The 25,366-nt window shown below is 44.5% G+C and overlaps 2 protein-coding genes across 4 annotated transcripts in view; one reads left to right on the forward strand and one right to left on the reverse strand.

Moving 5' to 3' along the window:
- Mgst2 (microsomal glutathione S-transferase 2) overlaps positions 1 to 5,770 on the forward strand; it is a 23,312-nt gene extending 17,542 nt beyond the window's left edge. The window contains exons 1-4 of one of the 2 annotated variants that reach the window (XM_048812551.1): positions 215 to 332; positions 1,266 to 1,336; positions 5,075 to 5,156; positions 5,624 to 5,770. In XM_048812551.1, the coding sequence (XP_048668508.1) occupies positions 1,312 to 1,336; positions 5,075 to 5,156; positions 5,624 to 5,756 (240 nt within the window). In that variant the 5' untranslated portion in view covers positions 215 to 332; positions 1,266 to 1,311 and the 3' untranslated portion in view covers positions 5,757 to 5,770. Of the gene's footprint in view, positions 1 to 214; positions 333 to 1,265; positions 1,337 to 5,074; positions 5,157 to 5,623 lie in introns of those variants that run through there. The other variant, XM_015478956.2, reaches the window with a different exon arrangement.
- Positions 5,771 to 7,677: 1,907 nt separating this feature from the next.
- The window catches only part of Maml3 (mastermind like transcriptional coactivator 3), a 394,119-nt gene continuing 376,430 nt past the window's right edge, over positions 7,678 to 25,366 (reverse strand). Inside the window, exons 3-5 of one of the 2 annotated variants that reach the window (XM_048812083.1) lie at positions 21,587 to 21,841; positions 16,747 to 16,828; positions 7,678 to 12,101 (exon numbers count right to left, since the gene is read on the reverse strand). In XM_048812083.1, the coding sequence (XP_048668040.1) occupies positions 11,104 to 12,101; positions 16,747 to 16,828; positions 21,587 to 21,841 (1,335 nt within the window). In that variant the 3' untranslated portion in view covers positions 7,678 to 11,103. Of the gene's footprint in view, positions 12,102 to 16,746; positions 16,832 to 21,586; positions 21,842 to 25,366 lie in introns of both variants that reach the window. The other variant, XM_015479054.2, reaches the window with a different exon arrangement.

A 25,366-nucleotide genomic window follows, 5' to 3' on the forward strand; every position in this document is an offset into this window, starting at 1 on the left:
CCTTCCTTCCTTCCTTCCTTCCTTCCTTCCTTCCTTCCTTCCTTCCTCCCTTCTTTTAAGAAATAAAAAAGATAGCTCATGGTGACTGGGGCATCAACTATTTCTGGATCAATTACCCATCACCTTGAGTATCGAGCCATGAGGCTTATTTAAGGAGGGATGTGGGGTCAGTTGTGAATAATCCTGTGACTGACTGTGACTCTTCCACCAGAATCTACCGTGGCACCCTCTACCTGTTACCATGAAGTTCTTCCTGCTTGTGGTGGTGTCCGCAAAGAGCTCAGCCAACCTAACCAAGATCCCTTGCGGGTGGAGCTCAGGGAGGAGGATGAGTAGGAGTCATCTTTTTTTCTCTTTGTTAGGTTCAGAGGAATTATTACTATGCCCATTTACTTAAAATAGCAGCAAATTTTCCATCTGAGTCTTCTATGAATAAAGAAGGTTTGAGCAGACAGTAGGACACAGTTTTGGAATCTAGAGATAGACACTCTCTACTTTTAATTCTCTGCAATGCCATCAGTCAGCCTGGGCTCTCCTGAGTTTCTTCCTTCATAAATGGAAATTAGATATGTTTACTTCAGGAAGTTTTAGGAGAATAATAATTATGATAATAATTATTATTTTTGTAATTGGGGATTGAGCCCAGGGGTGTATTGACAGCTTACAGAGGTGGAGTTATCATGGGGCACACAGAGCACACAGGGTCACTGAGCTACATCCCCAGCCCTTTTAAATTTTTATTTGGAGGCAGTGTCTCCCTAAGTTGCTGAGGCTAGCCTTGAACTTGTGATCTTCCTGCCTTAGCCTCCTGAGTTGCTGGATTACAGATGGGCATCATTGTGCCCAGCAAGGGGAATTACTTAAAGACCACCTTTTAGTGTTCCAAGTCACTAGGTGGAAAGTAATGGATGTGAAGGAATTTTTGAGAAGAAATTTGTTTAATATGAATTAAGTGACCTTTGGGATTTAGCTAAGATACAGAATGATCTTTAGGCTCAGCAGAACTATCATGTTGAAAAGAGCCATAACTCATATCTATTAGTGGAAGCTTCTGTGTAAGAGAATGATTTGGGCCCTTCTTGAGGTTTAAACATGTCTGAGGCCCACCTTGGAAGATTCATTTTAAACGGAAGGATCACTTAAGTTCTTTCTGCATTTGTATTACCTTTGTTAGGATAGACTGAATTTTTACCTACAATGAAGAATCAATATATAATTGCACGGTTTCCCACACATCAACCCCTGTTTTCATTTTTTCCCTGCAGGCAAAACTGTGTGGAGCTTTATCCTGTGTTCTTGATTACATTGTGGATGGCGGGATGGTACTTCAATGAAGGTACTCAGGAAATACAAGTCAACTCTGTTCTAGTGAATATGGTGCTTAAAAATAATTACAATAATTACAATTATTGATCCTGAAAATGATCTTAAGCAAAATAAGCCATGTCTGCATAAATATGTGTGGTAGATTTGCCAAATTTGACCCTTGTGATTTAATTCAATAATTAAAAAAATATTGGAACAAACTATATGCTGGGCACTAGAGGATGAAAAGAACGTGAACTTTTTGTCTTCAAATCCAAGAATTTAATTAGAATTAAATTATTAGAATTAAATAGTCACCTGAATAATTATAGTTAACATTTATGGAACACTTACTATGCTAGGCATTATTATTATTATTATTTAAAAAATATCTTTATTTATTTATTTATTTATTTATCTTTAATGTGGTGCTGAGGATCGAACCCAGTACCTCACAAGTGCGAGGCAAGCGCTCTACCGCTGAGCTATAACTCCAGCCCCCACTAGGCATTATTTTTAAGTGTTAAGTCTCATGTATAAGATTTCTAGGATTTACAACCTTCACATGATATAGAGTCTATAACTAATTTCTACTTTACAGATGAGGAAACTGAGGAACGGAGAAGCTAAGTAATTTGTCTAACTTGACTTTTACCCAATAGAGGGAAAATAGCCCTAGGAGGGGATGTTGACATTTATTTGTCCTACAAACCTATGTACCTTTTTAGAAGGATCCCCCCCAAAATAGTGCTACTGTTTATAGATAGCAGTTCTACAAACATCCCCTGTTCTTTGACTCTGGGATCCCTGGTGAGCTCCGGGCTTTATCCAAACTGCCAATCCACTCAGTAGGGAGTCTGACCAGCATGGGCCACCTTGGTTGGAGAAATTCAATCCCTTTGATTTCTGGTGACTTTTATGGCCTCATTTATATCTGCACTTGATTACTAAGAATGAAACCCAAATCCAGCTGCTTCCAGAGGAAACCCCATCCATCTCTCTCTTGTAATTTTTACTGTCAACTAAGGAATTTCAGATCAAATGACCTTTAGAGAAAGGCTCTTTAACTTTATTCCAACTCATGCTTTTGTCCCTTAACGACATGAATGGAAGTGGCTGTTCCCCTCACATGAGGGCATATTAATCACTAATAAGAAAAGCGCCTTTTGATAATGGGATTCTGTCTCAGCCATTTGACCCTTTGCGTGTCCCTGTGATGGGCAGAATGAGGCCCACGGCATGGCAGGAAAGGGCTTCTTGGGTATCTTATGATTTTCTTTTCATTCTTTTTCTTCCAAAGTCAGCTGCCCATTAGCTGCTCCTCGTCATTTTCTTTAGCTTTATGGGAATCATTCACTGGTTAGGGTAGAACCCTTCAAGTTCCTCAGACACCAGGCATCTCTGTCACCAGCCCTTTGCTGGGTCCCCTCTTCTCATCCTTCAGCATCCGCAGACCAGCGCCCTCACCTCAGGGCCCTTTCTGAAGGTGGCCTCCTCTAGCTCCTCTCTGTCCTTCCCTTTCAGTTTCTTCACAGCTGTTTCAAATCTGGGATTTTCTCCTCCATTCTTTTGTTTGCTGTCTGACTTTGCTGATAGAATACAAACCCTCTAGGGGCTGGGGTCGTGGCTCAGCAGTAAAGCGCTCACCTAGCATGTACGAGGCCCTGGGTTCGATCCTTAGCAGCACATAAAAATAAATAAATAAAATAAAGGTATTGTGTCCAACTACAACCAAAAAATAAATATTAAAAAAAATCCTCTAAAGGCAGGGAGCTGCTTACCCAGTCCTTAGAATAACACTTGGAATACAGTAGAAATAAAAAAAAAATCTTTATGAGCAAGTGAAAGTAGCAAACCTAATTCCATCCAGCATATCACAGTCCCACACATGGACGTTGATGAGAGGGCTCTGGTGGCTTGCATCTGGGAGGGGCCTTCACAGGGAGGACGCAGATATTCGCATCCATCAGGATAGCCAGATATCATATTGAAATTCCTCCTCCTCCTCCCCCCCCCTCCTCCTTCTTTTGAGCTAAAATTCACATGTAGCAAAATTCACAGACCTTGAGTGTTTGATGAGTTTTGAAAGGTGTACAAGTCTCTGTGAGCCTAACCCTTATCGAGGGACAGAACATGGAAGTTTGCTGCTGGTGCTCCCAGCCCTGCCTGTTTTCACTCCCTTCCGGATGCAAACACTGTTCTGACTTTTTTATCTTTTGGTTTTGCACACGCCAAACCTTCATGTAGCTGGAATTGTGCAGCATGTACATTGTAATGCTCTACTCCCACAGCAGAATGTTCTTGAGGTCGCCATGCTGTTGTGAGTAGCGGTGTCTTTTCCCTGCTGACTAACTGTCCACTAGGTGCCTCTACCACAGCTGGTTATCGATTCTTTTGGCTAATTGCAAATAAAGCTGCCATGAACATTCTTGTACAAGTTTTTATGGGCACATGCTTTCATTTCTCTTGGGTAAATACATAGGAATGGAATTACTGGGTCAATAATATGTCTAGTTTTTTAAGAAACTACCAGAACTTTTCCCAAAAGGGCTATAGCATTTTGCGTTCCTAACAAAACTGTATGAGGATTCCAGTTGCTCCCACACCCTCACCGCTTTGTATTGTTCTTTTAAAATTTTCACCATTCTGGTGAGTGCAGAATCTTTTGCACTCCTGCAACTAACAGACCTGACCAGATCAATTGTAGAGGAGAAAGAATTTATTTGGGTGCTCATGGTTTCAGAGGTCTCAATCCATAGATACCCGGCTCCATACCTTGGAGCTCAAGATGGAAGAGGGTAGTGGAGGGAAGCAGCTCAGATGATGATCAGGAAGCATAGAGAGAGGTCTCCACTTGCCAGATACAAATATATACCCCAAAGCCACACCCAAACTCCCATCTCCTCCACCACTTCAGTTACCACTCAGTTAATCTCTATCAGGGGACTAATTCACTGATCGGGTTAAGACTCTCACAACCCAATCATTTCTCCTCTGAACCTTCTTGCATTGTCTCGCATGTGAGCTTTTGGTGGACACCTTACATCCAAATCAGAACACCAAGTAACATAATAAATTTTGTTTTGCCCACTCCGTAACTTAATGTAGTTGGAATTGTACATTTGTCAAAACTCATAGAGCTATGTGGTATGTCATTGTAGTTTTTTTTTTTTTTGGTACCAAGGATTGAACCCAGGGGTGCTTGACCACTGAACCACATCCCAATTCCTTTTTATTTTTGATTTTGAGACCAAGTCTCACTAAGTCACATAGAGTCTCACTAAGTTGTTGAGGCTGGCCTAGAACTTGTGATCCTTCTGCCTCAGCCTCCCAAGCTGCTGGGATTACAGGTGTGCACCACCATGCCTGGCCCTCGTTGTAGTTTTAAGGGGCAGTCTCCTACTGTCGAATCTTGGTAAAACATTTTCATGTGATTATTGGCATTTTGGTTTGTCTTCCTATGAACTGTCTATTCAAATATTTTGACTATTTAAAAAGTTGTTTTTTTCCTAATATTTTGTTTTTTAGTTGTAGTTGGACACAATACCTTAATTTTATTTTTATGTGGTGCTGAGGATCAAACCTAGTGCCCCACACATGCTAGGCAAGCGCTCTACCGCTGTAGCCACAACCCCAGCCCCAAAGTTGTTTTTCTTTTATTATTGAATTGTATATTTTTTTCACATACACATTTTGTAAATATTTTCTCTGTCTCCATATCTTATTTTAAAAAACTACTGCAGTGTTCTTTCTTTTTTCTCTTTCACAGTTTTTGCCGCTATTTTGGGACTGGTGTACATATATGGCCGTCACAAGTACTTCTGGGGATATTCAGAAGCTACTGAAAAAAGGTAAGGAAAATCCAATCATGTTGTATTTATGCAAGGTGCAGCAGAGAAGCCTGAGTTCCTTTCCTGATCCTGAGAGCTATCAAGAGCACCAGAGTCATCCATGTGGCCCGAGGCCGGGTCTTGCAGTCCACACAGAGGCGTAACAGGGGGAGATGGAGGCCTGAAGCTGCTCTGCATGCAGACGTTCCCAGTCCTTGCAATAGTTCTGCATCCTCTCTGTAAAATGCAGGGAGATCATCTTGTCCAGTCTCCATAATCCTTTGAGTGATCAAAGGAGTGAACTGACCTCTGTGGCTGGGCATCTGAACTGACCTCTGTGGCTGGGCATCTCCTTTAGTTTATGTGACAAAGCAAAAATTTCAAATGGCAAAAATACAAGTGTTCTGGGCAGCGTTGACAACGTGGCAAGGCTCCCAGCTTCCTCAGAGTGGCCCAGGTGGTCACTCCTTTCCCTGTCCCCCCTGCAGGATGAGTGGTTTGGAGCTGAGTCTGAGGACGTTGTCTCTGTCGACTGTTCTCAGCAGCCTGGGGATTGCAAACTGCTGTCTGGAAGAGTACCTGGACCTCCATATTACCAAGAACCTGAGGCGGCCCTTCTAGCTTCTTCTCTTCCCTTTCATTCCTACAAAAGCTGCCTCCACATGGTGTCATTTGTTAAATAAATAAAAAGAAAAGTCTTTATTTTGTTTTTCTTGGAATGGCTTTGTGGGAACACATCCTTTAGAGAATATATTTCCTGTTTATTTCAGGGTGGAATTTTCTGGGTGGGTCTATCCATGTCCTCAGTGGACATGTATCAAGCTCTAGTTTTGGAAGTGCATGTTGAAGTCACGATTGTTTTTGTGGGGACACAGCAGCCTGACCTGTGGGCTGGGCTTTCTGTGGATCGCTGACATAGCCTGCCTCTGAGACAGCCTCTGTCTTGATGGAAAGTTCCCGACAAATATTGCTAAGGCAACCGAGCCTCCTGCTCTGGTGGCTTGGAAGCATGGGGTGGCTGTAAGGGGAGAAGTCAGGCAAACACAGAGTAGCCACAGAAGAGAGCCAGCAACTAACAGCACAGGTCACACCGACTATGAAAATGTACTTCATAAAGAAAAAAGGAAAAAGAAAAAAGGTATCATCTTAAGGAACCACCGAGGAATTGGATGCTGAGTAACTCTTCTTGGCCCTGGGTAGAGGAAACAGGGTCCTATCATCAGCTGTAGAACCTGGATTGGGTTCTGCTGCACATCTGGGGTTTAGGGCGTGACAAAGCATGTCAGCAGAACCCAGGTGGCTACCCTGAGCCTGAGCGGCCGTCACTGGCAACACGCAGGTGGAGTTTCCTCTTTTATAAAATGGGAACGTTTCTACCTCATAGCTCACAAAGACCTTGGGAAAGTGTCATAAAACATCTTAACATTAGGAGAAGAGCCCTCCGTCAGTTTTTCCAGAAAAACTGGCATCTAAATACTAGTGTTTCCAGATCAGTAGGGCAGGAAGACATAGCAAGCTCCCGGTCCCAAATAGCAGTTTGAATATCCAGACACACGCAGTGCAGGTCTGCAGTGGGGCCCTGGGGTGTTAGCCCTGCCTTCCCGCTCCTTGCCTGCTTGGTTTTGGACGAGCAGTGAAGACTCCAGGGCCAGGCCACCCTGTCCTGTCCTGTCACTTGCTGGCCATGCTACTCCAGCAATTCATAGCTTTTTATCAGTTATGATGGTGACTTGAATTGGGACATATTTTTTTTTTTTTAAATACTTGGAAGACAATGAAGGAAGAGAGGGCACAGATTCTTGACTCGATAGCATCATTACTGCATGATCATGTCCTTTACAAGTGGGAATAAAAAATACCTTCCGTATCTTATACTATAGTATGTTTAAGGAAGTCCTATTTTTCACTTAAATTCCTTTTGGGCAGTGTAAACCATGCACAGATGTATACACACACACGCACGCACACACACACACACACACGCACGCACACACACACACACACACTTTTGGATAAACGACGTGGAAATAGTGAGTGTACAAGCCTATCAAAACTTTGCATCTTAGAGTTTGTTTCCTTTATTCTAATTCCATGGTCACCAAGCTACCTCTTGACTATTTTAACTCCTATTAGATTTGGCTACATGGAGCAGATGTACTGGCCAAAGAGATGAGAGTTTCTGATAGATTTGACAGTTGTACATACATTTTTTAGTATATTAGAATTTTGTCAAATTTTATTTAGAAATCAGATTCACTACCTAAAAAGAGTCAATGTCACAATGAGAGTTTCTATGAATAGAGTCTTAAGAGGCAACAAAACCAAAAGATAGTGTGAGTTGTTTGAGCAAACATCCTGTTAGAGAGAATCAGCTGTGAAAGACCCACGTGAGGCCCTGGGACCATGTGAATATGGAGAAGAGGGTATCAGGCAATTCATGTGACTCGCATTAGGTGTAACAATGGTGGTGTTGGTAGGGACAAGAACACCTTTGTTTTGGGTCCATTTCTGATGATGACTTTGTTCTGTGGTCTATTTTTTCCACTCCCCCCAAACAGTTTTGAAATATATTGTTTCACTATGCTTTTTAAAGTTTGATGGGAGACTTAGGACAGGTCTTCTAGAAAGGGAGAAATGGATTCACATGCATATAACTTATTAATAAACTGCTTGCAGAAGGGGAAAGGAAAGGGAGTGGGGAGAAAGGACTGAGCAGAGGAAGAAACCAAGCAAGCGGGTAGCCAAGTCCCCACCTCTGCTGACCCTGCAGGGAGCTCTGGAGCACACCTAGTGTCTCAGAGTGTGTCCAGCATGTTAACTCCTTTCCTATCCTGTACAGTGAGGCACTGGATAAAGTCACTTACAAACTTGTAAGCATTTTCAATTCTGGGGGTGGGTGCAGGCAAAGCCAGGCTGGGCTGTGGCTTTGAGAGATGTTATGTGGGCTGTAGAAATAAGAACTCGAGGAGGGCGGGGATGTTACTGATAGTGTCCCCGGTAGTGGAGTGAGACCCCTATATTAATCCCCGCTAACATATTGATTAATTTTGTGTTCATGCAGTACTGAGATTGAACCCAGAGGTGCTCTTCTACTGAGCTACATCCTCAGACCTTTTTATTTTTTGAGATTGGATCTTGCTAAGTGGCCCAGACTTGGCCTTGAACTTGCGATCCTCTTGCCTTAGCCTCCTGAGTAGCTGGGATTATAGGTGTGTGCCACCATGCCTGCTTTATTTCTTGATTCTTGCCCCCGCTGCCAAATTTTTATTCTCCATTTTCCGAGTGCTCTGAATGTGCCAGCTGGAAATTGAATTGCTATGGTACTGAATGGATAAATGGACCCCAAGATGTCCCCTGCCAAGGAGACTTCTCCCTTCCCTTGGTCATACCCTCCAGAGTACACCAGCAAATTTAGAAAGTTTCAGTTGTGAGGTTGGATTAAAAAGGGCAGGAATGATTGATGTCTATTGTTAAACAAATCTCTAAATCGTGACATCCAAATTTTGAGAAAAGAACGGCAGTTAGTCAATTAAAACCCAGGCATAATTCGTCCACTTATTTTAATGCTGGAGATCCAGGGAGAATCCCAAAATGAACTCTACTTGGGATTGATTCAGATAATGATCATTTATTTTTGTTTTGTTTTGTTTTGTTTTTCTTTAAAAGTGGTATGTCAACATCACCTCATTTCTACATTTCAGAGTCCTGTACATCTCTTAAAAGGAAATAAGCAATGCTCAATGTACAAAGTAAAAACAGAAAACTAGAAAAATCTGAATCAAATGGAGCCAGTTGCCATAGGTCATACAGTACAAATTAGTCATTAGATGTAATCTGAAGTGCAATACCACTGTTGTGATGATGAGTGAAGGAATGAAATAAAAATACTCTATTTTAAACAAACAGTATATATATATTTATATGTATATATTTTTTTTACAGATAGTAGACCCAGTGATATCTGCAGTATTGTAAAAACTTATGTACAAATAACTTTTTTTTTAGACATTACATATACATCAGCACCGTAGTAAAAACAAAACAAAACAACCTTATTAAAATCTACCTCTCTATTTGTTGGTCCCAGGACTGAGCGGCTGGAGGAAGCTTTGAGGAGATGATGGAGCCTCCCCCTCTCCATCAGCCTCCTCCAGCTCCTCCTCATTGCTTATATATTCATTTCCTGAACCTTGCAGGAAAGGGTAATAATTATGAATCTGTGTCTTCGCATTTGTTTTCTACTTTTTGGTTTTCATCTGTTTCCTCTCAGCTTCCCTCCCCATTCAGGAAGTTTACATCACCCTGCCACCACCTTCCATCAGCCAGGTGCCTCTGGCCTCCCCTCCTGCCCTTGGCTGAGCAGGTCTAGACTCCTGGCAGATGCAGAGCAAGTCAAGGGCGATGCCTGCCTGCCTCCTCCGCACAGTCCTCTGCCCAGCTTTCCCCTGGAACTCGCCTTCGGCCAGTGCGGCCTCCATGGGTTCTGAACTCCTGTGCTGAGTTGTATGTTGGTGCACAGAAGGGAGCCATCAAGTAGGACACGAGGGGACCAGGGACAGGAGGAAAGTCCATTCAACTTGTGCCACTTTGCCTCCATGGGAGGGGAGGCAGACCAACAGACATGGAGGTGTCACTTAGGGTGGAGCTGAGAACATCCGAGGACACCTGCACAGAATTCCCGAAGTGGATCATCTTGCCCTTAGGAAGGAACCTCCCCCAGTTCACTATCCAAATCTGGAAGGTGGAGCTATTGATTTTTCTGCTCCTCCATCTCTGGGGTTTTATATTGGTGTTTGATGATGAGAAAGATGTTGTGCAAGGCCAATTTTAGAATGACAACCCTGGGATTCTCACCAAGAGAGTCAGAACTGGTGCTCTCCAGGCCACTCCTCTCTGGGGGTATCAGAAGTATCAGACGTGTAGCTCATGTAAACCCACACCCAAATATCAGCGCAGCGCACTCCGTTCCAAGCAGACATTCGTTCCACTCTATGCAAGTGGGAGAAAGAGTCTCCAGTGTCCCCTTGGCCTCCCAGGCATTGTCTCAGTTTTGCATTTATTCTGACTTTGCTCCAAAGCTTCACCTCTTCTTGGATGGTCTTTAAGGAGAAGCAAAGGCAGGCTGGGGTGCAGTGAGGGGGTCCAGAGGCAGGGGTGAAGGAGGAGGGCTGGCTGACCCACACAGTCCAGCAGGGGTCCCTCCACCCTGTGGTCACCAGGAGCAGATGAGAGCCACCTGCATGTCTATTATTGTATTGACCCCCAAAGACTCCGCTCAATCTGGAGTGGTGATTGGCATGGGGCAGCTCCTTAGGACTGCCGGAAGGCCCTTTTCAATCTCAGCTGGCCTGAGGTTTGTGGGCAGGGACAGAAGACAGGCCTGCACGATCCTTTGGGATCAGTCCCTGTTCTTCCTGCCTGTTCTGCAAATACAGGAGCGTGTCTGGAAGGCGCTTCTCTTCCCACTCAGAGACTGGAGCGTTTCTGACCTGCACCTGCCTGTGCGGTGGCTAGCAGCCTCTGTGGGACTCTCCCTGGCTGAGGCTCTGTCTCGTGTGTCTCCTAAGCTGTAGTCCCTGGACCTGGAGCAGGAGGGCTGGCGGTACCTCACCTCTGGCCACAGTCCAGTCCCTCTGGGCTGGAGCAGCTCTTGCTGGGTCGGGCGATCACAGGGGGCGCTGAGCAGAGGGGCTTCACTTCCTTCGTCTTCCCCGCCTGCCCTCCCCATCTCCTCTTTTACAGCAGGGGTCGGCATGGCGTCTCAGCTCGATTGCTGTGTGAAAACCAGCTGAACGAAGCCCCACTGGGCCATGGTGGACACCTGGATCTTCCACCATCAGCCAGCTGTAGTTTTGCTCAGTTTACGTGGGTCAAAAAAACAAAAAAACAAGGACGGGTCAACATCCTGTTTCTTTTCCATGTGGTAAGCTTGTACCACTGTAGCTGTGGCTCCCGGGACCCCTCTTGACTAGGGGTTACCAAATAATTCATCAAGCTCTTGCATCCACTCATCCCCTGGCCCGCTTTTGATGATGGAGTCCACTAGGTCTGCACTGTCCGGGAGTCCAGGGAAGGAAGCCCCAGCGCCTTCGCTGTAATTGTATGGCATGTCCTGAGGAGGGTTCCGCTCATAGGCTTGACTCTGGCTGCTGGGGGCAAAGCTGCCACTGGGCATCTGCTGCTGCGCTGGGGGCTGGCTGAAGGCTGGCATGCCAGGGACACCCTGGTTCAGCCCAGACATGACCATAGGCCTCGCCTGGCTGGTGCCCTGCTGCCCCGGGAGTGGCGGCATCATCTGCCGACCCATGGCAGCCGGGTTGAGGGTTCTCACTGTGCCAGTGTTAGCGTCCATAACCGACTGGCTCAGTCCCTGGGGGAAGTGCTGCTTGGTCAGTCTGGGTTGGCCGGCTTGAAGTGGGTAGCTGGCGCCATTGTTGAACGGGCCCAGTTCTCCACTAGTCCTTCCGGGCATTCCCTGCAAGCTCCTCTGTTGCCAGCTTTGTGCTCCTTGTTGGACAGTTCCCATGATGCTCTGAAGTCTTGGAGGGGCTTGGGGCCTTGGTAAGGCCTGGCCCACTGGGCCTTTCATCTGCTGGTGCTGCTGGGTCAGGGCTGAGTTCACCAGCATGCTCTGACCAAAGCCACTCACCATGCCGACCCCTTGGCCAGAGGCAGGCTGCCTCGGCCCCTGGGCTTGGTTGTGTGTGATGCTCATGCCACTTTGGTTTGGGTGCTGCAACATTTGGGTCATTCCTGTGCTCATACTGTACATTCCTGGCTGGCTGGTAGGTGTGGTGCTGTAAGGGGCCAGTCCCATCTCTGACTGGGCCGCAGCTGTGGCCATCGTCCCTGGGTTCTGGGAGGGCCCCATTCCCATCATGCCTGCGTTCTGTGCCATCAACCGTGACGTTCGCATGCTCTGGAGGGCTGCCTGGCTTCTCACGGCTGCTATATCCTGGGGTGAGCCTGCAGGAAAACACAGGACACTCATCACTCACTCTCCTCCATAAACATTATACTGTGACAAGTCGCTGGAATTTCCTTTGGAAATGACAAAATCCTTAATATGAAAGGATTTACTCTGATAATATATCTTTAATAAAAATGATTATTATTTTTTCTAATTATAACATATGCTGATTATGCAAAATTTGGAAATTATTGAAGAGCACAAAGACAAAAATTAAAGTCACCCAAATTTCCGCTACTTTTTGTACTGGGAATTGAACCCAGGGGTACTTAACCACTGAGTCACATCCCCAGCCTTTTTTTAAATTTTGAAATAGGGTCTCACTAAGTTGCTTAGGGCCTCTCTAAGTTGCTGAAGCCGGTCTTAAACTTGCACTCCTCCTGTCTCAGCCTCCTGAGTCAGTGGGATTACAGGTGTGCATTTCAGAAGCAAACTCTCTCTCACTCTTCTGGATATGATGCCATCAACCCAACAGGATACCATTTTCTTTGAAGGTGAGGGGGGAATTCATCTCTCCAGCTAAATTAAGAGGAAATGTCTGATCACGCTGCACATTCTATTTGTGAAGTGGAATGTGGCTCAGTAGCGAATGCTATCAATGGAAACCATTAGGTTGATTTCCCTGGAGACTGGAGTAGGATTTGAGAGGTCGGATGTCATCGCTTCTGCCCAGTAGCTATTTTGACAAATGGGACATTTTTTAGATCCATCCTGTAGATTTCCACATGCTCTGGATTCTCTGACTCATACATGTCAGTTCAAACTGATCATCTTCTAGAGCTAGAAAAAGAAATCATCTTGTTACTTGCCACTTGGCAATGAACTTTGTAGCAAAGTCTACCCTTTCCAATCTGCAGTGACTGTGAACTTCTCTCTGCAGATCACCAACCAACAGTTCTAATGACGCTGTTTAAATGTTGGCCAGAATATCTATTAGCACCAAGTCATTCAACTTCAATTAGGCATTTGAATGAAGCCCTTCTTTCTGATTCCCATAACATTTCCAGACCAGCCAAGTGAATGGAAATGTCACCTGTGGAACACCAGTCAATGTTGTAAAGGGCTGGGAGGAGCACAAAAATAGATTTTTTCTATGGCTCTGCTAATGATTAAGTCTATGGGAAAAAGAAAAATAGTTCTTTTTCCTGGACATTTAAAGAAGATGCAGCACAGGAGCTGATCGATATTATAAGCAAATTTGATCCCATCTGGAACTGTGATGAGAAACCAGCTGAGAACAGTCTAACCTTGTTAAGCCTGGCACCCTGGCAGATAACTGAAGCATGTTTTTGTCTTCCTGATGGGGGTTATTGATTTCTGGGCAGCAAATACATCTCCATATTTTCTTCCTTTCTTTAAGAAATAAAATTATGGGAATTTTGATTATGACTTAAGTTTTTGTGGCTTCTGATCAATATGAGGCAACACTGAAAAATGAAACAGTACTGAGGGGAAACTGAAAGATCTAGAAACTTAAATCCCTAGAAGTATTTCAATTTTTTTTTTAAAGATTAATTATATCCAAGTGATTTTTGGAAAAAAATCAAACCCTCTTGGTCAAACACTGGATGGTAGTATCTCCTTCAACTTGTAATCTTGTTATAAAGTTTTGTGACCTTCACCACTGAATTTGTATCGACTGCATGGCCAATCAGATCGTGAAATGAGTTATTGAGTTGTTTACAAAAAATTTAAGGGAAAAATATTGCTGATTGGATAGACTCAGATTATATAAACAGACTGATGGAGATGATGGCTGGAAACAGATTAAAGGACTTTCATAATTTGGACATTTTAGTTTTATATTTATAATGGATGTTGAAGGACCGAGTATACTCTGGACTAATTTTGTGAATGGGAAATAGGTTCCTTTCTTTAGAAGGCAGAAATGTTGAAATGCCCTTTAACAGGTAGTGAAACATTATTCAGAGCCAACTATTACTTTTACTTAGCATAAATGACAGCACCATCTAGATGCAATTCTTATTTTTTAGAAAAGCATTTAAATATCAGCAATCAGCACAATATTTTCAACTTAAACGAAATATAAAGCTTTCTATTAGCCCAGTTTTATGCCTTCCGTTATTTTAAACATACAAAGGAAAAAAATTCAAATGCATCCAAAGAATTAATTGTCTTTACCCGATTACTAAGTGCGTTAAACAGACTACTTTTTCTTTTTCTTTTTTGTATAAAACAGATATTATTGTGGGACACTATAGTCACATTAATTTTCTTGTCTGTTGGTTAACATCACAATGTCAGCGAAAATCTTCCATATTCAAACAGAGATGGCAATATGAAGTTTTTTCCCTAAAAGGTTCTATGTTTTATTTTCATTCACAATTCTATATTTGTGAAAAAGAAGCATTTGGTATGGATTATCACTCAGAGGCAAGGAACTCAACAGGAAAAAGGATGGTCATTAAGACCTTTACACTGCGTGGTGGTTACGAGCATGGTGTAATAACCATGCAAGTAATTCCTAATAGAGCTTCTCTCTGAGGACTGTATTTATTATCTATCAATTTACCATATTCCCAGGAGCATAACATCACACTATTTAGGGATCCTGGAAAATACTGAACATAGCAAAAAAATTATTATATCTCAGACCAATCAGCTCAGGGGCCCTACTAACTTTTAACCTAGACTCAAAGCATTCAGAAGAGTCATATAAATACATATCTACGTCCTATAACACAGAGGAATTATTCAACTCTGGTGGATCCTTTATTTCAAAAAGTGAGTTATGAACCTAGAAAATTCAAGGGACTCTGTGGTTGGTATATCGGCATTTATGTTTTTAAAGCAGAAATTCTCAAAGTGTGCTCCCCTAGCCAGCTGGATTGGCAACTCCTGAGAACCTGTTAGAAATGCAAACTCTCAGGCCCCAGGCTGGACCTACTGAGTCAGAAACCCTGTTAATGGGGTCCAGTTGTCTGTGCTTTAATAAGCTCTGCCGGTGACTCTGTTGCAGGCTCAAGTTTGAGAACTCAGGTGAAAAGGAGGGCTCTGTATCTGTGACAAAGACTTTATGTCACAGTGACTCTCCCCCAGTCTTCTCCAGTGGTGAAACTTGAAACAGTACTTCTTCAAAGAATACTGGCACTGATCAGTCCACCTGTGCACAGGTCAATTCCTTTTGTCTTTCCCTGGGTCAAGTCCAAAGGGGTCTAGGGTCATATAAATGGTCCAGGGGTGCAAAGGAGTAGGAGTTATTCAAGGCCTAGTGTTTTGACAAGCACTCTTCAACAAGATCTATCAGTAACTGCTGGTGGTTTTCACATTCATTAAGCCACAAGTCATAGTGGGTGATCCAGTATATATATACATGGGTTTTATAAAAGAAACTAACATTTCTGATATTCCCTGATAATTTCTATTGTATTTCATTTAAAACATGTGAGTTATGACTCACTAAATCATTTTAATCATCTGTTATAACCCAAAGACTGAGAAGTGCTACCCTAGGTCATAAATTGTTCACCTAGTCTATTGATCAAATTCCCGAGTGTCACACATGTGCAATGATGTCAGAGTTTGCATATATTTACATATATGCATACTTCTGTGCAGAGGCTCTGTAGCTTCCAACAGATTCTTTCCCCCCCCCCCATTTTTTTAAAAACTGGTGTGTTACAGTTGTATATAATGTTGAGATCTGTTGTTACATATTTGTACATGCACACCCTATAGAAATACAATTTCATATGACCCTTGACTTTCTGAGTTTGGTTTATTTCACTTGTCACAATGAGACAAATGAAGGGACTCTTCCATCCATTTTCCTGCAAATAACATGCTTCCAGCAGATTCTTAAAGGGTCGGTAACATCTAGGGGTTAGAACACTGATCTGGATCCCACTAAACAGGCAGAGGGTGAGAATTAGGGTTTCTGTGGCCCCCTGAAAACTCTTGTGGGTAAGATTGGGAAGGGTCCTAGGCTCTTCCTTCAGCCATACGAGACTCTCCAGGGCTCTCTCTTGGAGACTGGGAGGGCTTGATATTCGAGTGGGCCTTCTGCATTTACATGAGGTGGCTACGCTGGCATACAGTGTGCCCACAATTCAGGATTTTTGCAACTGGCAGCAGGTTTGGCACAATTCACTTAGCCTCAAGGCTCTACCTTTCTTCTACGTTCGGCATAGACTAGTGTTTGTTTCAAGCCAGATTCTTCCACTGGGTTGTTGGAAGTGAGGGCTTTGGTCACCTCACCTGTTGGGATTAGCAAGAAAGATACAGCCCAGGATTTTGGGCCCTGTGGTCACTAACATGACCATCTAGACATAAAAAATGCTGATACTGGGCCAGTAGGCACTGGTATGTCCTTACTGGTTGCTAAACTAGTGAGAGACGCTGTTCCTTTGCCAAAAGACAGCTGCCTGAGTCTTCCCTTCCACCACCACCCCATTCCCCCTGGGCTCTCTGTGACCCAGTGACTAAAATGATTATTCCTAGCACAATAGGGGCCTCCAGGAATCCATTCTGAATGCGTGGTACTCTTCTCCTGCCAGCTGCTAAATATTTGGGAGACTCTCTAGACACAAATACAGACTGTAAGGCAACGCCACTGGCCACTCATTCCCTACACTTTGCCACTGAGAAGGATAAGGCAGAAGAGGTGCAGAACGGCCTCACCTTGAAACTGATTGACTTGCTGCACAGGGTATGGGTTCCGCTGTTGCTGGAGGTGTTGCCGGGGGAGATGAGACTGCTGCAACTGCTAGAACGAGAGAGGACAAAAGAGATGGGGACGTGAGATGGGGGAAGGACACTTGATTATATATCCTGGGAGTTGGGGAAGGCAGGGTTGTTTCCCAAAACTCAACTTTGTGTTGAAAAACAACGTGCAAACAGGAAAGTGTGCAAAGTTCAAGTACACAGGTGGGTGGATTTGTACAAAGTGAACACAATCCACGTAACAGCTTCCATAGGTCTATAACAGCTCCTGGTGCCCCTCTGGTCATCACCCTCCCTTGACCAGGGGTATGATTAGCCTAACTTTTAACAATGTATACTGGTTAAGTCTGCTTTTGTACTTCATAGAAAGGGCTTCAACCTGGCACGGTGGCACATGCCTGCAATCCCAGCAACTCTAGAGGCTGAGGCAGGAGGATTGTAAGTTCGAGGCCAGCCTCAATGACTTAGCAAGACCTTTAGCACTTAGCTGGATGCTGTCTCAAGATAAAAAAGGGTTGGGGATATGGCTCAGTGGTTAAAGTCCCCCTGGGTTCAATCCCCAGTACCAAGGAATAAAAAATAAAAAATAAATTTATTGTAAAAATGGACTAATATAATGCTGCTTTCGTGTCTGTCTTCTTCTTATACTCACTGCTGTATTTGTGAGTTTCACCTGTGCTGGGATGTACACTGATTGTTTTCTTATTCTTACTATTGAATAGCATTGATCCTATGAATATACCACAATTCACCCATCCTACCGCTGGTGGTCATTTTGGGTGTTTCTAGTGTGGGGCTGACATGATATCTTTGCTATGAACATTTCTGTATATGATTTTGGTGAACATCTTCCTGCATTTCTGCTATGTGACTTGCTGCTCATGAGGAATGCGTGTCGAGGGAGGTGGTTTGGACTTGAATTTTCCAACCTTGGTCTGCATGCCTTTCCTTAGCACCAAGGGGACCCAGCTCAAAGGGACAAACAACTACTTTTCAATGACCTGAATAGATGGTTTGGGCATAGGAGGATGCGATCCTCAGGGGCTATATAAAAGAGCTAATCTTATTCCCATGAAGCCACACTGCCTGTAACATACATCTCTACAAGTAAAATATTCAGCATTTACTGCTTTGAGGAAACCACATGGGATTCCACATGTACCAAGATCCAGGAGGCCAGCATTTTCGTCTTTCTTCTGCCACTCCTGGGAATTTGCACTACTAGTACTGTTACCAGTACACCGGGCAGGCTATTACAATCATTATCATGCTGTATGTGCAAAGCAAGAGGACCCAGAGTGAGGTGGAAAGAGAACAGAAAGAGGTATTAGTTCTAGGGCTGCCCCTGAGTAGCTGCGTGACCTTCGGAGGCTGGTTGACCTCCTTCTTGCATCTGCTGAATATGCATGAAGCACCTTCATCTGCAAGGGCTCTAAAGAACCTACAACAAGGCCCTGCTCTTTAGAGTATTCATTATACAAATAACACACATAGACCACTTCTTACCACATGTGTTGGCTTCTATTTTTTCTCTCGTGTTTGTTCCTGAGCAACTCTATAATTTTCTTTTTCTCTACAAGGCCAGCCAGCATTTCTGGCATCCAGAAGAAAAACATACAGCCTCTACCCCGTTGACCCCAGCTGAGTGCCTACCATAGGACTCTGCAGAAAACTCTTGACATTTATCGACGTGTAGACCATTAAAGAATAGACCAGAAACCATGCTAATCTTTCAGGCAGCAATATAGAGGCATTACTGAGAGTTAGCTGAGCATTTAAAAGTTTCTCCTCAGCTGAACTTCCCCTAATATGCAGGAATTTAGGTCTGGGGTATAGTTCAGTGGCAGAGCACTTGCCTAGCATGCTCAAGGCCTGGGGTTTGATTCCCAGCATTAAAAAAAAAAAAAAAAAAGGATTAAACTGTGCCACTCACAGAGAGCAACAAACCTGGGCTATGGCCTGGAGTCAGGGGTCAGGAGTCCCATTTCCCTCTTGGCTCTGCCTCTCCCTAGTTCTGTGATCTCAAATAAATCACGTAAGCTCCCTGGCCTTAAGTGTGAGCTTTCGTCACTGTGACTGACATACCTGACAAGAACAACTTAGGGAAGAAAAGTTTATTTTTGGCTCATGGTTTTAGAGGTTCAGTGCACGGTTGACGGACTCCATTGCTCTGGACCCAAGTAAGGCAGGCCATCGTGGCAGAAGGGTATGGTAGAGGACCCCGGCTCTACTCATGGTTCCCAGGAAGTAGAGAGAGGAAGGGAGAGGAAGGCGCCATAAGGAAGAAGGACCCTTCCGGGGCATTCCCCAGTGACCCACCTCCTGCTTGCAGTTACCAATCAGTGAGTCAATCAAACTAGGATAAACTGATTAGGTTACAGCTCTCATAATCCAGTCTCCTCACCTACATATTCCTTTACTAACTGGAGCTTTTGGGGTATATTTCATATCCAAACCATGACACCTTAATTTCCTCATTTGTAAAATGATTGGGCTTCACTATCTTAATTTCTTTCATATCTAAAATTCCCAGTTCTGTTGACCCTTTGTGAACAGATGAGAAGTGACAGGGCCTTGCTCCTGGAGAGTGAGGCATTTAATGTTAACCCATGCCTGCTTTCAACGAGAATCAGTTTAAAGTTCCCACAGATCTGTGATCCCAAATCCTTCTGTTTTCCCTCATATGGCTTTTCAGGAAACCCAAGTGTTTCCAATACACTGTTTCCAAAATTAAAAATTGCTGGGACACTTTCAAAGCTGCAGAGACAGAAAATCAGCAAGGTGTTGATGTGATAGGCAGTATTCATTCTCTAGCAAAAAGTTGACAGCTCACCACTTGGAGACCCCCCAGTAGAGCCTGCACTAATAAGTGCTATCTGCAGGCTCAGGGCAAGATGCCATTCTGATGTGGCTGGCACATGGGTTGCAGCTCTTCACGTTGGGTCCCCATATAAGTTAGTACAGAGCATACAGCCTCCAAAGGCATTTGTACACATTATCTCATGCGATTGTGAAACCAGCTATATGAAGGAAATTATTCAAACTTAATCTGGTAGACGAAGTCAGAGGCCAAGTGGTTTGTTTCAAAATCACCACTGCAAGCAAGAGGATGGGCAGGTTCTCACCCTGAGTAAAATAATCTCGACTTGGACCCCTATTATAAATACACACGGTTGCTAAAGAATTGCATTCAGGTCACAGTCCCCCTGCCATCTTTTCCAAGGAGTCCTCTCTCTCTCCATGTCCTGGATTCCGAGGGGTCTCGCTCATTTTCTCACCTCTTGATCTCTGGGCATCATTTGATACATCTCCTTCTACACGCTCCCACCTCCTTCTTTATTCCCCCAGGGCTTGGCTGATCTGGCTCCTGAGCAGGAACATCCTGGGACTGGCACTGCGATTTCTGCCTGGTCACCCTGATTTCTCCCTGTGCTTTGGTGGCAGCACACGTATCAAAAGCCATCACTCAACATCTCAGGCACACCTGAAATTTCCTGGGATTGGCCGAGGAGAGGATTTATAAAACCCGGCTTCCCTCTGCAGTTCCATTTATCACTGCCTGAGAGATATTAGCATGGCTGCTTGTCACACACCTTATGCAGGGTGAGAGGGATAGAGGTTTGTTTGTACAATAGCTGCCAGGCGGCTGACTGACCTTGGTAAAAAGGGAGATAATTACACAGCTGTTCAGGAAGCAAAGCAAAAACAGGGAACATGAGTGAACTGTGCCCAACAGGACAATTTTTCTCTTTGGGGGATAACTGGTGTTACTTCGAACTGCTGTTCTTGGTTAGTAGGGACATCGAGATACCTGTGTCCTACCTGGTATCTTGTAAATAGGCGGTGGTGGATGCTTTGTAAATTTCTAGAATTCTGATCTCATTAGGAACATTCTAGAAGGATTACTATGCGTCAGAGCCATGTTGGGCCTTGAGCCTTATATGACAACCTCCCACCTCTCACAATAAAGAAGCTGCTGTGTGAGATCCCCTGGGCAGGCCCCCACAGGGGCCATCTGGGGATCTCTTGCAGGCGGCCTCAGGCCCTCCCTGGGATAATACTAAATCAGGCTCAGGCATCTGTAAAAACAAAACAAATCAAAACCTACAGGAGCGGTCTGCAGGGAAGGCTTTCTTTCAAAGCTGGAGGAATTATATGGCACGGGTGGACAAAGATGCCTAAGGTAGTGGTGTATTTGTGTCAGGCCTTTCTTTAACTCACAGATTTCCCGAGCTGTTTTAAAAACTGTCAGGAACTTTCTTAAGTTTTCACCCTCTCTGTGACCCCCAGTTCAGGTTTCCAGGTGGTTCTGCAGGCCCTATTGTTCTGCTATTGTTCCCGGTCCATTGTTTGTGACCAATTCTGCAGAATTCTCCGCAGTCCCTCCTCCTGCCACTTTCCTCCCAAGAAACAAAGTTCCTGGAATTATTATTTTTTTTGCTTCATGCTAGAAATATGAGGGCCTCAGAAGAATGAGAGCCAGCCCCCACTGCAGGCTGATGACGCAGATCCCTGTACCAGGATCCAGAAGACAAGGAGCCAGCCTCGGATTGAAGAACTGTCTCTGACAAATGGGCCTTCAAATTGATGGCTGAAGCTTGCCTTTTAAGAACAAACTAATTCATTAGAGGAAAAAGCCTAACTAATTGAAAAGCTCTAAATTCTGTAGGTTCTTCTATGGTCCTGGGAATTGCTGGTCTGTGTGCCGGGGACAGGGATTGTGGTGAGTCCCTCACAGACAGCAGGTGCCACATAAGTGCTTGCTGAATGGATGGACCACACCACGGAGGCACAGTACCTGCTCAGCCAGAATCTGCTGCTGCTGCTGCTGCTGCTGCTGCTGCCTCTGCTCCCGCAGGAACTGTTGCTTCTGCTGCTCCATCAGCTGAGCCCGCTGATCAATCAGCATCTGCTTCATGATGGCTGCCTGAGGCTGGCTGCCCAGGAAGCCGGGACCAGCAGGACTGGCCCCAGAGACCATGCTGCTCGAGCCTGGGGGCACAGAGGACTGCAAAGGGCCTGTGGTCCGGGGAAGCCCAACTGGGTGTGGCTCCTGGGGGGACAAGAAGAGAGATGGATGCAGTGATTCCTCTTGGACACTCGCTGCCCTCTCAGGGGAAAGCCCTGGGAGGGGGAAGGGAGCAGACCCTAGGGGTTCTCAGGGGCACCCATTATATTTCTATAAAAACAATCCAGCAGTCCTCAAACCCGGCCTTCCCTCAGTAGAAACAGAGGCTACAGGGGATTGTGACAGAGCGTGGCTTTGTCACAATTTGGGAAGTCTGAGCCAAGTCCAGTGTGTTTCAGGTGAAACTAAAGGATATGAACTGGATTTTCAACTCATTTCCGTGCGCTCCTAGGAAAAGGAATAAGCCCTCAGGCTGGGCTCACCATCATCATGGAGGTGGCATCCTGACCTCGCCCATGATTCTTCCTCCTTACCATCCATTTGGCCAAAATGGACATCTTAGCAAGTAGGAGGGACAAACCCAGAAAAATGCTGGATTTTTTAAAAAAATCAACAGATCTGATATTTGATGTTATTCTAATTGATTACAACATTGAAGGGATTTAAAAATCTTGCTGGTCAGAGTTGTGGATGGTGAGAATTGGCAATGTTTTATTTTGACCAAAGCTGTGTAATCGCTGAACATCTTTAAAAATGGAATCGTGTCTCATGTGTCTAGGATGATTTGAATGTGGGGGGCTGGATTGGGACTCTTGATTCTATAATTGTATGTCAGGGAGTCAAATAATGGCAATTTTTAAGGACTGGGGTCCTGAGGGGATAGAAAGTGATAGAGAGCTAATCCCCTGAAGCCCAAGGACTGGAGGATGTGCTCAGAGAGGTCTAAACAGCTGGCAGAGAGGGCACTATGTAGGAAAAATAGTTGATGGGACATCAGGTGTGGGATGAGATTTGGATTCTAGACACGTCTACCAAGCACATCTGGTAATGGCAAGTATTGTTCTGCAGAAATACTTCTAGATCATTAAAGTTTTAATCAACTAACCTGAACCTAGAGGAGCTGATTTCTGAGGTATATACAAATTAAGTGGGTATAGCTATAAGGACAAAAATGGCCATACCCTGAGTGACTATCATGAGACCTAAAGGAATGTGAACAACTCTGTGGTTGTTTTAAAAATTATTACAATGTGAATTGATTTTAGCATTTTCCTCTTTCGTGTTGCTATCTTTTAAGGTAGATATTGTTGATCATGCTGGCAGTTTCCTCTCAAAACACAGAGTTCATCTCTGTCCTAGACGGAGAGTCCTGGATTTAATTCCCCACGACCCCAGCTTGCTGTACTCCAGTTTCCTCCCACTGTATAGGTTGATGCTGAGAGCCATAGCCAAGTAGGAATGACCATGGCATTTTTGGTTGAAAGGTGATGCCAGCAAGCCATTGAGATGATAATGATTATGTTAAGATGTGCATTCAATTGGAGATTAGACCCCTGCTGTCTGCCTTGGCCTGCTACTTTAGAGCTCTCAGGGACTCCTGGAAAGTTCCCATTGGTTGGGGAAGTGCGGTAGGAGGGAATCCGGAGGAGGGAGTTCCTGTTGGAGTAGTGTGTCCCGGGAGAAGGCCGCATTCGTGATATATTCGCGGGAGTTTTGGAAATAAAGTTTGTACCTGCTTGAGTGGCTCGTGATTTGTGCCCAGCCAGACTGCGGCATTTGGTGGCCTGTACGGGGAACGAACCCCCGACCTTGGGGTTATCAGCACCAAGCTCTAACCAGCTGAGCTAACGAGCCTCACAGACTTTTCCTTCCACCCGCGGATTTCCATCTACACCACACCTTTGGTTGCACTTCTTCCCTCTTTCCATCCACCCAAACCAACAGATTAAACAAAAACAAAGACCACAACACAACACACTCCTCCTCTTACCCCAGCAACAGTGGCTCAAGAAATTCTGCTAGTTAGTGTAGCAATCAGGGCAAAACAACTAGTAAGTGAATGACCCCTAACTAGCAGACCTAGAATGCTGAGCTTGGTTCTAAATGCAAGATTCTTTCCACTTGCCCTGGCCCTGTCTAGGCTATGCACGGGGTCAGATGCACACTTAAGAGTGGCCTGTAGACCAAATATCTAGCGTGTCTCTCAAGAATGTGCAGTGTCACACATAAATGCTGGCCCTGAAGTTCATAAAACTTTTTTAGGGTGTGCATTTTTATCTGTAATTAGGTAGAGAGCCATGCAATATTTTTAATGTTGCTAAAAAAAAGTCTAATGCCAAAAAAAAAAAAAGCCCCAAATCATGATGTCTCCAAAAAGTTTATTTTATGCCTGACCCTTGCAGAGGTCTAGATATTTCAGGGTCTTCTTTCTCCCTAACACTTGCTACCTGCTTTCCAAGCCCTTCCTTCTGACAGGATAGAGCTGTTTCTTGCCACCCATCCAAATGGCTGACTTAACACGTTTACAAGCCAGTTTACACTGATGCATAGTCCATCAGCAAGAATATTGATATAAAGTATTTTTTCTGCATGTTTCAGTATATTTCATGTTTTCCAGTTTTGAAAAGGAGAAGGAAGTTGAAGAGAAATGAGACCCAAGGAAAGATAACAGGTTTTTGTACCTTGAGTTTTTGAGAGGGCTGCCCTGACTGGCCCTGTTTTCTTTGTGCACTTTGAGGTATTCTTGTCCTGTGTGACCAGCTCCACACAGCTGGAGAGTATGCCCCAGGGGAGGAGCGGGAACCTTCGCTTTCCCAGATTTCTCTCCAAAGGGAAAACAAAGGGAGAGGCAAATGGGGTGATGATGTTCATCTATTGAGCCACTTTTTTTTCCCCCTGTGGGGGAAAAATACTCCCAAAGGGATAGAATAGTGATTACTTCCAAGAATTCCATTATTTCCCCAAAGGATCCTCTCCCCAAAGTTATGCTTTGGGGTTCCTCACTGAAGAACACAGGCAGGAGGGCTGTGTGCACTGGTGAAGGATCACCAATGAAACATCTCAGTACCTTCCCAGCAAGCTCTGCTACATTCAACAGCAGGTGAGAGTCACCTACCGCCCCAGCCTCAGGTGTGTATTGCAAAGTGTGAAGGCGCATCAAGTGACTTGCATTACAAATTAAGCTGGCGGAGCTCCTTCACATTACAGACTTCTTTTAACCTCCAGTCTAAGAAGGCTTAATGAGAAATAGTCTGTCAAATTTCATGATTTCAAGTCTCTGCTCTTGTTTCTAAGGAGGACACACACTGTGTGGTGCAATTAGAGGAAACCAGGCTGAGCTTTCTTCATGCGACATGTAATGCCTGGAAGCCAAATGATGCAGTATTTTTAGTTTTAATTACTGGCTTGTTCTCCACTCCCTGCCCAACGACCTCCCTTGCTTTCTCCACAGAATCTTAATACATTCTCTTCCCCTCAAATCCAATTGGCTACATAGATCTTCATTACTCTCCAAATCTTCTCACTCTCCAGTAAAATAAAGGAAGGAACAAGAAATCAAACCCAATGAACCTGTTTTACACATCTTCCCCCCTCCAGGGACAAGAACTTAGCCATCTTCTAAAGGCTCCAGTGAGGTGGGAGGTGTAAAAAAACACCCTTACCTCCCCC

The sequence above is a fragment of the Marmota marmota genome, unplaced genomic scaffold (genome assembly GCF_001458135.2).
Source record: "Marmota marmota marmota unplaced genomic scaffold, marMar, whole genome shotgun sequence".
NCBI lineage: Eukaryota > Metazoa > Chordata > Mammalia > Rodentia > Sciuridae > Marmota > Marmota marmota.